This window comes from Ursus arctos, unplaced genomic scaffold (assembly GCF_023065955.2).
Source record: "Ursus arctos isolate Adak ecotype North America unplaced genomic scaffold, UrsArc2.0 scaffold_8, whole genome shotgun sequence".
NCBI lineage: Eukaryota > Metazoa > Chordata > Mammalia > Carnivora > Ursidae > Ursus > Ursus arctos.
Window position 1 is genome coordinate 50,126,459 of NW_026623100.1, and position 15,772 is coordinate 50,142,230.

A 15,772-nucleotide genomic window follows, 5' to 3' on the forward strand; every position below is an offset into this window, starting at 1 on the left:
ACTACAGACCAATAGCTTTTATGAATACAGACACAATTAGACAATGGTGATGGTTGCACACCTGTGTGAACATACCAAAAAACATATGCTTTATTTTTTAAAGTTTGTTTATCTAAGTAATCTCTACACCCAGCGTGGGGTCAAACTCATGACCCTGAGATCAAGCGTTGCATGTTCTTCCGACTGAGCCAGCCAGACGCCCTAACATTATACATTTTAAGTGGGTGAGTATAATGGTCTGTGAAATATATCTCAGAAAAAGCTGCCCCCCCAAAAGGATATTCCTGGTGAGGACTTTGTAGACACAATAAGAATTCCTAACACTTACCAGCCCTTCAGAGGTTTACAAATAAAGTTGGGCAAGAATTAAGCAAAGCTAGAGTTGGTGGGGTGAGGGTGGAGGCTATTTTGGGGATAATAGAATGTTTTCACTTTCCAGAGAAGGAACAGCTGTTAGACAAGAGTGGGAGGCAATAAAAACAGAGAAACTAATTCTGTTTGGTATTAAAAACATCTGGTTGTCAACATATAAAATTCTTTAGAAGTCACTGCTTCAAGTTGAGTGGGCATGAATGGCAGGTGTCAGGTGAACATGTTTTCAGCTCGTAAGACCAGACATTTATGAAACTAAGAACAATTTCTGACCCTACTGTGTGACAACATACAGGACATAATGCATTCATGTTTTCAGTGGATAATCCACACACGTTCAGCTACCTGCTCCCACAAGCAATGTCTCTTCTGAGACATGGAGGAAGAGACAGTTCTGAGCACTGCTTTTGGCATCAGAACTTTCTGGGTCTGAATTCTGGTTTTGCCACTCACGGGCTTTGTGAGCACTCTGAGCCTGCAGTGCTGGTGTGGGTATTACATAAGATAATGTCTGCAAAGTCCTTGGTCATTGTGAACACTCAGTAAATGGTGTAGTGTTACTGCTATCCTTTCCATTTTAATGAAATCAACACTCAAAGCAGAGCCTACATCATGGCAAGGTACCATTTTAGGATGGCTATCCTGTATTTCTTACAGTATTCTTTCATACCCATTTTGAGTAGTGGTTAAAAAAGGGGAAAGATGGGAAACCCGGGTGGCTCAGTCGGTTAATCAGCTGACTTCAGCCCAGGTCATGATCCCAGGGTCCCAGGATTGAGCCCTGCATCGGGCTCCTTGCTCAGCAGGAGCCTGCTTCTCCCTCTCCCTCTGCTTGCCATTCCCCCACTTGTTCTCTTTCTTTCTCCCTCTCTCTGTCAAGTAAATAAATAAAATATTTGAAAAAAAAAAAAAAAAGGCGGGGGAGATTTTGCAAGGCCTGTAATGCCCAGGTTGTCCTAGGAGCCAGGGGCCGAGGTGTTACATTTGACAGCAAAAATGACCCATCTCATGCTGGCCTGTCCTTCATGGCCACTAGCCCAGGTTGAGGAGTACCTGGCTTCCCCAACTCCGATCACAAGCCAGTCCTAATTTCGGGATGTGTTTTTATACCTTAAAAATTAATTCTCCCTGGTCTCATGATGTTCTATCCTGGAAACCTGTTTCACTTCTGGTTGGGCCCTGGACCACAAGCAGAAAAGAAGCAGCATCCCAGGGCAGAACACCCTAAAATGGGGCATGCACGGAGGACACTGGGCGGGGAAGAGGTCAACGGACTTCTGAACAGAGGTGTTGAAGGCTTCAGCAACCACCCTCAGGAGGAAGAAAAATCAGGTAGACCCTCAGAGCACCAAACAGCCACTCTCTCTTCATCCTGCTGGTTTACCTGAACGCTGCAATTCCTGAACGGGGAGTATCCATCAAAACCCGGGACCCAGGAGATCAGCACACTGTGTGCGGTGCTATTGCAGACACGGACTTCAGTTGGTGGGGAGGGAATTGCTACACAAAAACAAAGACACACACACAAACACAGTTGTAAGCCACAGGTGGCCACAGCTACCAAACAAACACAGTATCAAGCCCGTTTCTGTTTCTTAAGATTAGGAAAATTCAGCCCAAGTTTTAAAAAGAAGCCACATTATGCTTATAGACAGGTCTTCTGGTAACAGGATGGTTCTGCCTGGGCCAGAGGAGTGGAGCACAGACCTGCTTTCCTGCCCACTGATGAAGTGAGACCCTAGCTGGAAAAGGATGTAGAGACGTCTCTTTCCTTTACTGAGCTCGTGGTCACTAGCCTACTGCATGCAGGCACGTTGCTGGGTGCCGCTCTCCGTGGGGACCAAGAGCCATGGCCCCCTGCCGAGAAGAAAGGGGTGCTAGGGGAGCATGAGTGAGGATGTGTGGTGGAGGAAACAGGTGAGAGTCAGTTCAAGCGAAAGAGCCAACTGCATCTGCTGGGAGTGGAGGCATAAAGTGTGCAATGACCCTGGCCATGTGTGGGACATGGCTAGGTATCTTAATTTGAATCTAAGCAGGATCTGAAGTTTGGGGATCTTATTTTTTGCTGATTTTAATTCTTCATTAATAGTCATAATCACATTTATAAGCAAAAATGATGACTGTTGTTTTCGTGTTTACTATGGGCCAGGACGTTATGGACTTCACTTTGTTTCCTCATCACTAGAACCCTATCAGAGAGGTAGCCTCATGTTCCTCATTTATGGATGAGGATACTGAGAATCAGAGAAGTTAAAAACTTGCCGAAGATCACAGAGATTATAAGCAGTAGAACAGGGACTTGAACTCAGGTCTGTCTGAGCCCGAGCTCGTGTCCCTCAGTAGGACACTGGAGGCTGGTTGCAGGAGGCAGCAAGCACATTAGAGTGAACACCAGCAGGGACTGGGGAGTCTGGTTACTGCCTGGCCTGCTGGGTGGCCCGGGCCACAGTTAAATGCCCTTTCTAACCTCCGTTCCTTCTTCTGTTAGTGGGGTTGGTGATAGCATGGCTCCATGGGGCTGTGGGGAAGATTAGAAAGGTAACACATGGAGGAGCGTTGGGGGAGGTGTGCTGGAGGTGAAGCAATGACAGGGTGGGCAGAAGATCGGCGGAAGGAGAGCTGGGACCATGAGAAGTGCACGAGGTACCATATTCAGGCGTTTCTGTTTACTAGTAGATGCACAGCTTGGTGAGTGGGAAAGAATCAGCATTTTGTTCGACTCACTTCCCTAAATAGATCACTTGTAGAATTGTCCTAAAATGTCTGCCTTTCCAGATCATAATTTGGCCACACATATTATAGTTAACAACAGATTAGGAGAAGGGAGTCTTGGTTGCTTTGACATAAATGTTTAAATAAATGAAAATCAAAAACAAAAGTTTTTGAAAGAGGACTGATAAAAAAAAGTTAAGTTCTGTGTGAAGCATAACATTTTTAAAAAGTGTCTCTCGTTTTATAAATATTTAAATTTTAAGGTGCTTACATTTTATGAAAATGTCTTTATAAATTTACGCCTACTCATGAATTCCTGAAATTCCCAACATTTCTTTTGAAAATTGTAATAGTGAGACTCATAATGAGGAAGGAAGTTATACAGTTCCTCCGGGAGTAAGTTTCAGTTTGCTTTTTTTTTCCCCAATGAACTTTTAGAAAATGACCCCCCATCACCTTCATCTAGTTGATTTGTCAAAACAAAACATCAGCACCTTTTTATTTTATCTATTTACTTTTTAAAAATTGGCTCCATGCCCCGCGTGGAGCCCAATGTGGGGCTTGAACTCACAACCCTGGGATCAAGACCTGACTGAGATCCAGTCGAATGAATATTAACTGACTGAGCCACCTAGGCGCCCCCATCAGCACCTTTTTAAAGTATAACTTCTTTTGTAATACTGAGTTCCTTGCTGTATGTTACCCAACTTTTAACTCATTATTAAACACATTCTGCTTTTTCCTTGGGCTGTTTCCCCAAGATTAAGACCAAAAGGAATATGGACTCAATATTTGCTTCTCTGTATTTAAAATAAGAACAACGAGGGGTGCCTGGGTGGCTCAGTTTATAAAGCGTCTGCCTTCAGCTCAGGTCATGATCCCAGAGTCCTGGGATTGAGCCAGTTGGGCTCACTGCTCCATGGGGAGCCTGCTTCTTCCTCTCCACACCCCATCCCCCCACCCCCGCCCTGCTCGTGCTCTCTTTCTCTCACTCTCTCAAATAAGTAAATAAATAAAATCTTAAAAAAAAAAAAGAATACTAAAACATAAAATTTGCTTGAGTTTCTATGAGAGAAGGTAAGAAAGATGATTTGAAAAGGGATAAAATGACAGTATTTACTCTCAAGTTTTGGGTTTAAATAACTTTGATCCCAGAGGGAGGAGGAGGCAGATGACTGGATTGGAATGTCTCCACTAGCATGGGGACCTTCAAAGACAAGTCTTCCATTATGTCATATCGCAGCTCAGAGGCAACAAGGAGATTAGGAAGAAGAGGCGCTCTGGGCTCTCCCCTGGGCAGCAGCTAGGGGAGACTTGCTTCAGCCCCAGCTGCCTGGGAAGGACAGAGCCCATTCTTTCAATCAATGCCCTAAGCCGCCCCCACCCCTGGGGGCTCTTCAAGGGGTAATGGGGACTAGTTCAAGGTGGGAGAGGGAAAGGTGAAAACAGGGGCTAAGAAGATCAAAGGTAGACACCCCAGCCTATTTTCTCAGACTAAGCAGAACTAAGGGAGCTAATGTTTATCAAAGACTTATGCACCAGGCACTGTTTTGAGTGCTTTTACTTGTATTATTTCATTTAAGCCTCAAAAATGTGTAGATTCTGTAATTATCCCTATTTTATACTGAAGCCAGAGAGGTTAAGTGACTTGTCCAAGGTCACAAAGAAAGTCAGTGGGGAAGACAGGGCTCAAACCCAAGTAGCTGGCAGCAGAGCTCATGCTGTGTCCCCTGACCAGCTCCCAGAACATGCTCGAGGGCCTCGGCCCTGGTGCTTACCTTTGATGTTGATCTGCACACCCTTGGACACGGTCAGCCCTTTGTCATTGTGGGCCTCACAACTGAAGACTGCTGTCTCGGTCAGACCTGGAACGGAAGGGAACTCGTGAGACCAGGCTCACAGAGAAACGGGCTGCGGCTCACCAGAATCCCACGGTTGTCTTAGCATTCTTTTACTTTTTGGTTCATTGCTGCAAGCCATAAATGCAAAGTTAATTTTAAAACTATGCTGGTGGCTGAAAAGCAAACCTGGGATTTTTTTTATTTTTTTATTTTTTCTTTATGATTTTATTTATTTACTTGCCAGGAGGGGAGAGAGAAGTGAGAGAGGGCACAAGCAGGGGGAGTGGCAGGCAGAGGGAGAAGCAGGTTCCCTGCTGAGTAAGGAGCCCGATGTGGGACTTGATTCCAGGACAATGGGGTCATGACCTGAGTTGAAGGCAGACACCTAACTGACTGAGCCACCCAGGCGCCCCCAAACCTGGGATTTTTAAACTGTAGCTACCAGAAGCAAGTCAACCGTGGGCCTAAGAGGCAGCTGTTCTTCATTTAAGTGCTTTAATTTTTCCTGGATGGTGAGATGTTAGGTACCAAAAGCAGTAATATTTAGACTTAAATTTCTGCAAGGAGGTATGAGAATCGCTGGCCCCAATATCAAGAAGAGTGCTTTCTGAGGTTCACCTGGACAACCCCCTGCTGCTTAGCCCCACAGTACATAATACCTCACACACTAATGACATTTCAGGATACCACACACAGCAGGATAAAAATCACAGTGCTTAATTTCGGATGATCTGTTGTAATGAATCTTTTTTTTTTTTTTCAGATTTTACTTATTTATTTGACAGACAGAGAGAGAGCACAAGTAGGCAGAGAAGCTGGCAGAAGGAGAGGGAGAAGCAGGCCCCCTGCTGAGCAGAGAGCCCGATGTGGGACTTGATCCCAGGATCCCGGGATCACGACCTGAGCTGAAGGCAGACGCCCAACCAACTGAGCCACCCAGGCGCCCATGAATCCTTTTTTAATAGTAAAAATTAGTCAGTTCATAAAGAATTATTACATAAGCACAAGACACTACTATTACTTGAAGAGAAGACACTAGTACTGAATGAAGAAAAATTCCATCATTTCAGAGGTTTTAAGGCATCTTAGAAATTTAAAAACTACTTGATTTATTAATTTTAAATAAGAAGGAGGAAAGGCAATGCAGATATTGTTTTCCAATACTATTTGCCAATAAAAGGAACCAGAACTCCTTGGAGAAATGGCTGATTCTCAGACTGGAGCAGGAAACATGTAAGATGAACCTGGAACAAAAATTAACACAAATGCCATGCAACACACACACACACACACACAAACACACACACACACACACACACACACACACACAGAGTGATGGGGAAATGACAGAGACATAGAAACCAACTGAAAGAACGCCTCCTAACAGTGAAAGCTGGGACAGTTTGAGCAAGAAGATAAATGAAATAGCACTGGATTTTAACCCGAGGTATAAAATAAATGTTCACAAGTCTATACTGACATAAATAAATGATTAAACAACGGGGCAGAACAAACAAGTCTCCCATGAAGAAGAGTTCCAAATAATTTATGTGGATTCTCTGTCCTCAAGGGGAGGACCATAATTCCTAGCCCCTTAAGCATGGGCTGCACATAGTGACTTCCTTCCAAAGAGGACAGTATGAAAAGGAAATCAAACCAAAACTTTATTTTATTTATTTTTTTTAAACTTTAGAGTGGAGAAAACGATAAACACTACCTTGGCCACATGACCGAGGTCAACACCACTAAGTCATGTTGACAGAATGTATTCTTGATATGATGTAATGAAAATGGCATTTCCCCTCCGCAGTCTTCCTCCCAAAAACATACAACCCAAGTCTAATCAACCCAAGAGGAAAATATCAGACATTTCAAACTGTGAGATGTTCTACAAGAAACCTGACCAGTATTCCTCAAAACTGTCAAGACCGTGAAAAACAAGGAAAGTTTGAGAAATTCTTACAACCAAGAGGATCCTACGGAGACAAGACAACTAAATCCTGGATGAAATCATTGAACCATACAAGGGTATTAGGTAAAAACTAAGGAAATCTGAATAGAGACTTGAGTTAATAATAATGTTCATTGGTTCATTAATTATAACGAATATATCACATTAATGTAAGATGTTAATAATGGGAGAACGTGCGAGTGGGGTTTATGGAAAACTCTGTATTATCTCCATAATTTCTAAAATCTAAAACTATTCTAAAATTTAAAAACGGGTGGTTTTTGTTTTGTTTTGTTTTTAAAGCACAGCCATATATACCATCTAGTAGAATCTGGAAACTTCTCTGTCTCTGGCACACAAAGGTGTCCTCTGGCACAGAGTTCACATCATGAACTAGAGAAAGAAAAAATTCTTGAAAATAGACCTCCATTTGCTTCTTGCCTGAATACCTTACTTTGTTTTCTTCTATCCATTTACTTGTATAGGAAGTTCTCCATCTGATAATTTTAAAATTCAAAGTTTGTCCCTAACAGTAATTAAAAATTTGAAAAATCAAGGAAGAACAATGCCGAGGGAAGGCCAGCCCAAGGCTGGGCCAAGTGGCCAGAGAACAGTGTCTGGGAGAAGTTCTAGGAAGAAATGCGCACCTGATCCCTTTTATGTTGGCTCTTCTCTTGAGGGTTTTGTTCTTTTCCATCCAGACGAAAGTTAGTCCAGGCGCCTGAGTTCTGCTGGCTAGACACGGTCTCTCAAGAAAAACGAAGCTGTGTATCTCTGTCCTACAATTCTATGGTGACTTTTTACTTCTCTAAAATAAAGTTCTGTCAGAATGGGACAGATACTTCAGGTATTTTCATTTTCTGAGGTGAAGCGTATTTCCCTCAGAATGGAGGAAAATCCTAATCAAATGGCTTAGATTCTCTTGCCAATTTCAAGAGCTAGGAAACTATAATTTCAGGTAGGAGCCATCACTTCGCATTTTTGGTCACTCCCTTTTGAGATGAAACTGCTAGTAGTTTGTGTGATGGTTTAAAAAATATATATTTATCTCACTGAAGAGGAATATTTATCTCAAACCCAGTATCCACATCTATAGAAGGACACCCTTGAATACCCTGCCTCAGGGGTCTTTATATCTTCTGCTTGTATTCCTCCCAAATAACTTTGAAAAATATATGGAGTCTCTCATACATTTTGAAGTTTGCACCTTAAATTTTTTTTTTTTTTAAAGATTTTATTTATTTATTTGACAGAGATAGAGACAGCCAGTGAGAGAGGGAACACAAGCAGGGGGAGTGGGAGAGGAAGAAGCAGGCTCATAATGGAGGAGCCTGATGTGGGACTCGATCCCATAACGCCGGGATCACGCCCTGAGCCGAAGGCAGACGCTTAACCGCTGTGCCACCCAGGCGCCCCTGCACCTTAATTTTTTTATAATTTAAACAGCTGCAAAGAATATAATTTCAGGTACTCTGACATTTAAAAAAAAATTCCTCTAAAGGCACCTATGTGGTGTACCCATGACTGGGATGGAAGACCCAGCATCACCCAATGAAACAATTTTCTCCCAGCAGCCAGAAGTTTTCCATCATGATTTTCTACCTCACCTGCAGAATTTTATCCAAATGGCCTAAGTATGTGGGTTTGGAAGTCATGATTAATCACCCTACAACACTTCTTGGCAACGAAAATACACATATATGTTGAAATTGGAAAAAAAATTTCTTCTAGGTTGATTATCCTCACTATTATTAGGGACTCATCAAGATAATACATATAATTCTTTTTTTTTTTTTTTTAAGTAGGCTCCATGCCCAGTATGGAGCCCAGTGTGGGGCTTGAACACATGACCCTGAGATCAAGACCTAAGCCAAGATCAAGAGTTAGACACTTAACCAACTGAGCCACCCCAGTACCCTGACAATGTATATAATTCTTAAACACAAACAGTAAAATTTTACTAGAAGGGCAACTCCTTTGCTGAACAAAATTTGAAATTTTCTATGTAGTGATCTGGACATTTCTTAACCTTGAGCCAATACACCATAACAGCCACTCTTAAAGTGTGGTCTAGAGACTGCTGGGGATCCCAGAGGCCCTTTTAGGAGCCCTAATGATGAAAACTATTTTTGTCATAATAATAAAGATAGTAATAATAACATTAACAATAATGATAAGATGTTATTTTCCCTTTCCACCTTCATTCTCTTAGGAACATGTGATGGAATGTTCCAGAAGAATTTTCCAGAGGCTGTATGTTGTGTGATGATGTCCTTAGCTCTATTAGCTACTGGAGTACATGCTTGTGTATTTTTATGCTTTACAAGTTTTTAGTTTCTAATTCAGTATGTATCAACAGATAGAACTCACGTAAACAAAACCTCTTTGGTTCTCAATAATTTCTAAGACTGTAAAGGGATCTTGAGACCAAAGCATTTGAGAACTGATGCCCTGTAGTGACTCCAGATAAGTCAGAGAGAGGTCTTTTTTCTTTTGCAAAGTGAGGGAGAGATTTGGACTTTGGGCACTCTTGTCAGGCATTGACTTTACAAAAGACGGACACATCCCAGATGAGGTCTTGATTATCAAGACCTCATCCCTCGAAGCCACTGCCCATCATCCATGCTGCCGCCCATGATTTCACAGTCCCACCCGTGACACTTTGGTTTTCATGCTGAAGAATCACCTTTAACCTTTCAGGTCATAAGATCTCAAATAAAAAGCCCATTTCACCAGGCTCCACGAAGGTGCAACACTTGGCTTATATTTAGAAAAACTGGCTTTGGCTCAGTCAGAAAATACAGAGAGTTGTTATGCAATTTATATTTTTTATATAGTCGAGCTGACCACAGTTGTTTGACTTCAATTACTCTTGTCAAAACTCTTGGGAAACACTCGAGTACAAGATACAGATCACATTCCAAGCTGACCAGGAGCGGAAAAAAACAAGAGGATGGATTCATTTCGTGAGATCCGCTGACCAGCTATAGATCCCTAAGTAAGACAACTGGGGCCCACTGTTCTTCAGAGCTGCAAGGTTTATCAATGCTGAAAGTGAAACCGCCTATCAGGAACACGATGTTAGGTTAAGTGGGAAGTCGCTTTTCCTTTTTGTGTTTCTTTTCAAAGTGCACACAAAGCCAGGAAAACAATCTCTAGCAAATTCTCTGGCACAAGACATCCGCAGCAGTATAGAAGTGCCCAGAAGGAGCTAAATCACCTATCACACAGTTCTTCCTATGCACTGAGGTGGTGAATGCCTACAGGCCAAAGAGAGGCCAGCAGCAAGAAATGGAAAGCGGTTCAAACCAAAGTCAACTTTCTCCCAAAGTAGGTGGACCAAGACTTAAGGCAAAACACAGTTCTTCGCTTCATGTATTCAGTGATATATACTTTGTTTAATGGCACTAGCTTCCCAGCTGGAGACTCATGTAAAAGCGTGGGTTGGAGATAGCAACTAGAGTGCGCTGGGAAAGACCGCTGCCTCTCATTTCCCTCTCCTCTGTCTGGATGAACACAACCAGACTGGAATAGACCTTGAAGTTTTATAGCCTGAGCCCTTGTGGCTTTCCAGGAGAAAAAAAGTCATCCACCCCCTTAAGTCCCCACCCTACTACCCACTCTCTCCCGAGTGACCCTGGTATGGGAGCCTCGAGTGTTTCTGAGCCATGTCCTCCTCTGTGGGCCACCCCCTTCATTCTGTCTCGTCTCACCTAACTCCTGATGTTCGTGCCCCTCTTGCTTGGTCTGCTGGTTTAAAAAAAGACAGCCTTGGACACAAGGTCTGAAAGATATTTTAAAGAACATTGAGTAACGGGATGTTCCCTGGAGGGAAGGACGATCAGAATTGCTAAGAAAGCAACTTCTAAGAGCACCAGTTGGGCCAATTCCTTGAGTTCCGGATAAGCAACCCTTTCATTTTTCTTCCCCCTAGAGCGAAAGAGGCAAAGCAATGGAAGAACACTCTGCATAAAGGAAGTTCCTTATTAACTTGGAACACACTCTTTGCCCTGAATTCATTCATTCAACACATATTTACTGAGTACTTACTAGGTGTCAGACATTTTCCCAGGCACTTGGGGTACATCCATGAATAAAAAAGATCCCTGCCCTTACAGAGCTCACATTCTCACAGAGGGAAGTGGGTGAGAAAGAATAACCTTGATAAATAAGTAAGCTTCATGCTCTATCAGAAGGTGATTAACACTATGGAAAAATAGGAAAGGATCAGAGGGCCAGGGGTGGGTGGGGAAGTGGGCTGTGATTTTAAATATTCAGGTCAGAGGGGGCTCAGGGAAACGTCCTCCGAGGAATGATTCTGAGTAAGGGAATGGGCTAATGTTGGGGGGGAGAGGAGTTCTGGGCAAAGGGAACAGCCCTTTGCTTTGTCCTCTAAGTGGGATGGGAAACTTGGAACTTTGAGCAGAAAACTGACATGATCTAACTTGTGTTGTATCAGGATTGTTGCAGGGGCCACATGGAGACAAACCCTAAGCAAGTAGGTCCCTTACTAGCTTCAAATTTTTTCTCGATCTGAAAATGGGTATTAAAATGCCTAACTATATCGCAGCTTGCTATGAACTTCAAAGTCAGTCTTTACAGAAAGCACTGTGCAAATGATGAACTAACTTATATCAGTTATAGTTACTGTTACTGTTATTACAATGAATATTATTAACTCTATCCAACAAAATATAAAGCTAGCTTAGCTATTTTCTAAATGAGGATTTAAAAATAAATGAGTATTTAAAAAAAATAAAAACTAGGGGCGCCTGGGTGGCTCAGTAGGTTAAGAATCTGCCTTCGGCTGGAGTCATGATCCCAGGGTCCTAGGATCTAGTCCTGCATCTGGTTCCTTACTCAGTGGGGAGCCTGCTTCTCCCTCTGTCCTCTGCCTGCTGCTCCCCCTGCTTGTAGTCTCTCTGACAAGTAAATAAATAAAATCTTAAACAATAATAAAAAACAAAAATAAAACTTTGTGGGGCACAGGGTGGCTCAATCCGTTGAGCCTCCAACTTGATTTTGTCTCGGGTCATGACCTTGGGATGGTGGGATAGGGCTCTGTGTTGGGCTCTTTGCTCAGTGTGAAGTCTGCTTGTCCCTCTCCTTCTGCTCCTCCCTCAGCTCATGCTGTCTCTTTTTCTCTCTCAAATAAATAAATAAATAAATACAATCTTCTAAAAAATAAATAAAAACAAAATTTTGTTTTGGAATAATTTTCAATTTACAAGAAATTGTAGAAATAGTACAGAGTTCTTGTACACCCTTCACCAGCTTCCCTTAATGATAAGATCTTACATAATCACAGTACAATGACCAAAACCAGGAAAATGACGTCAGTACAATACTATTAGCTCAAATACAGACCATATTCAGATTTGCCAATTTTTGTTCTCTTTTTTGGGGGTGTGTGTGGGGGATGGTATATAGTGCCATGAAATTTTATTTCAGTTAGATTTGTACTACTTCAGCACCAAAAAAAAAGGAAAAAGCTCCCTCATATTTTAGGAACATCCTACCCAAGCTAACCCCTGATTAATCATTATCACTTTGTCATTTCTGAGAATGTTATATAAATGGAATCATACAGCATGTAACCTTTGAGATTGGCTTTGTTGACTCAGAACAGTGCCCTTTAGACAAAGTATTGCTTTGCTCATACCTCTTAAAGACAGCTCTTACGTCACAGAGGGACAAAAAACCCAACTGGTGTCGAGAGAAGAAAAACCAGACGGCTTTCTTGTTCATAAACGTGCTTGCTCAAAGCAAGTGTCAACAAGCAGGACTCTTTAAACCACTTCCCACTTAGCACCCTCTCGGTAGAAGCGATCTCGGAAAAGTTTACTTCAGGGTTAATTTCAAGAGAGGACGGCCTCTCCCTGCAAACACTCCCAGGTTTCCATCAGGAGCATAAACCCTGCCCCTCGCATTTCCGGTCAGAATGGCACCTGGTTCCTCAAACGTGAACTTCGGAGGTGGGCTCAGTTATCACTAACGGCATTCTCAAAATTAAACACAGATGTAAATAAGATTAATGTTTTATGGTTCTTTCCCAATGTTACAATATTCAGGTGCTTGGGAACAGTCCACAGATAGCTGACTTGGTCTAACTTGGTGTATCAGCACCAGCCCTGTGGTCAGTCCGAAGCTCGCACTGTTGGCCCTTTCTCCATGGACTTCCTTAACCCCTCTGTCTACAAAATGGGTGTAAAAAACCTGCTCTATTAATGTGATAGAACTGGTTAGAAATATAAATGAGAAGAGATGAGAAGGTGTTTAAACGCAAAAGCAATTATGCAAATACAAGTTGCTTCACTATCACTATGTTCCTTTGTCTGATGGGTAGTAAGGAGGGCACGTATTGCATGGTGCACTGGGTGTTATACACAACTAATGAATCATCGAGCCTTACATCGAAAACCGGGGATGTACTGTATGGTGACTAACATAATATAATAAAAAATCATTATTAATAAAAAAAAAAAAAAAATAAAAAAAAAAAAAAAAAAAAAAAAAAAAAAAAAAAAAAAAAACTATGTTCCTTTGTCTCAGCGAAGGGACCTCTGACTCAGGGTCTGTTCATAATTCATTTGTTTGTTCATTAGTTCATTCATTCATTCACACGGTTCTGATGTGCCAGGTACTATGCTGGGTGATAGGGCTAAGGTAATTAATAACTCATATGTAATAATCACACTGATCAATAATAATTCAGGGTGGGGAGACAGGAGATGTGTTTCCATGTGGGGGGGAGGTACAAGCATTATGGAAGAGGCACTGTAGATACACAGACAAGGACAGGGTGTCCAGAAAGGTTTTCAGAAAAGAAATACATATGGGTATAAAAATGTCCACGTAAGTAACAACCAGGACCAAAAGAAAACCACCTACATGCTCATCAACAAGGAGGTGGCTAAATCACTTCTAGTCCATTCATGCAATGAGGTGATTATCATAAGCAACGAGAGGCCCACGAGCACCTATATGGAAAGATCTACATGGCTTGGCCGTCTGTGTAGTATATGTACATATGTGAGTTTATTTAGAGGAGAAGGGCCTAGAAGTGAACCAGCGGCTCACGCTGTGTGTCATCACACACGCTATATGTGACAACTACGTGGGGAGTGAGCGTGTGGAGATTCAAGGGAGACTTGCCCACTTTGCTTCGGTATGTTGCTATGGTTTGAATGTTTTACAATGAAAATGTGCTCACGTATTATTTGTGTAATAAAAAGGCTGAAATCGGGACTCCTCGGTGGCTCAGTTGGTTAAGTGACTTCCTCTTGGTTTTGGCTCAGGTCACAATCTCAGGGTTGTGAGATGGAGCCCCACGTCGGGCTCTGCACTCAGCGTGGAGTCTGCCTGAGATTCTCTCTCTCCCTCTCCCTCTGCCCCTCCCCTCGGGGGCGCTTGCTCGCATGCACTCTCTAGCTCTCTCTCAAATAAATAAATAAATAAATAAGCAAAATCTTTAAAAAAATAAAAAAAATTAAAAGGCTGAAATTAGTCTGCACATGCATTATCATTGTAATTTGAAGGAAAATCACCTATATATGCCCAAGCATATATATTCACAGAATAAGTTTAAATGGAAACAAATCTGTGTTTTTGTCATAATTGTACATGTATAAGATGTAAAAATACTTTTTCTGAATTTTCTACATTTTAGACATAAAATCATTTAATAATTATGTAAAATAGGGGCGCCTCGGTAGCGCAGTCGTTAAGTGTCTGCCTTCAGCTCAGGGCATGATCCCGGTGCTCTGGGATCGAGCCCCACATCAGGCTCCTCCGCTGGGAGCCTGCTTTTTCCTCTCCCACTCCCCCTGCTTGTGTTCCCTCCTTCGCTGGCTGTCTCTCTGTCACATAAATAAATAAGATCTTTAAAAATAATAATAATTATGTAAAATAAAGTTAAAAAACTTTTTTTTTTTAAGAGAGTGGGGCAGAGGCTGAGGGAAAGGGAGAGAGAATCGTAAGCAGGCTTCATGTCCAGCTTCATGACATGGGCCGCCCAAAATCTTTTTATTTTGAAATAATTATGGAGTCACAGAAAGATGTAAAGAAACATACAGGGAAGTTCAGTGTATCCTTCACCCTACCTCCCCAATGTTAACGTCTTACATAACTATAGCACACTGTCAAACCACTACAGCACAATGTTTAAACACTAGAGCACAATGTCAATTTCCTAGCCAGGTGATTGACATTGGTACCATCCACAGAGCTTATTCAGATTTTACCAATTATACATGGATTTATGTGTGTGTGTGTGTGCGCACATACATACATATAGCACTATGTAAGTTAACTGCACTTGCAGCTTTGTGTAACTATCGTCACAATAAAGGTTGTTTCAGAAAACACTATTAGGGGGGCACCTGGGTGGCTCAGTCAGTTAAGTGTCCGACTCTTGATTTCAGCTCAGGTCATGATCTTAGGGTCGTGAGACTGAGCCCCACATCTGGCTCCACACTCAGTGTGGAATCTGCTTGAGATTCTCTTTCCCTCTTCCTCTGCACCCCCACCCCCAGCTTGCATGTTCACTTTCTCACTCTCAAATACATAAATAAACAAAAAATACACTATTAGGCTATAAACTGCTCTATTTCTATTTTAATTCTATCTTCTTTACCAAAGGAAAAAAAATCCTTCAAATTAAAAAAAATAAAATAAAAATTGTAATGAACTTGCAACCCAAAATAGGTTGTAGTTGTGAGAGTGTTTCATCATTTAGAAATAAATCAGGTCTCCAAGCTAAGACAAATTATACGTAGCCTTGGGGATTAAAAGAATTTGTAAATCTTATCACAGAAATACACTTTTAGCTTCTAAGAAAATATGCATTAGAGGAAAAGTTCCAGATGAACAGAGATTAACAGATTATCCCTATTTT

The 15,772-nt window shown here is 41.9% G+C and overlaps 1 protein-coding gene across 1 annotated transcript in view; it reads right to left on the bottom strand.

The window, feature by feature from the left end:
• MERTK (MER proto-oncogene, tyrosine kinase) overlaps positions 1 to 15,772 on the bottom strand; it is a 106,445-nt gene that overhangs the window by 43,373 nt on the left and 47,300 nt on the right. The window contains exons 5-6 of the mRNA XM_026480420.4: positions 4,863 to 4,949; positions 1,757 to 1,872 (exon numbers count right to left, since the gene is read on the bottom strand). Of these exons, the coding sequence (XP_026336205.3) occupies positions 1,757 to 1,872; positions 4,863 to 4,949 (203 nt within the window). The remainder of the gene's footprint in view (positions 1 to 1,756; positions 1,873 to 4,862; positions 4,950 to 15,772) is intronic.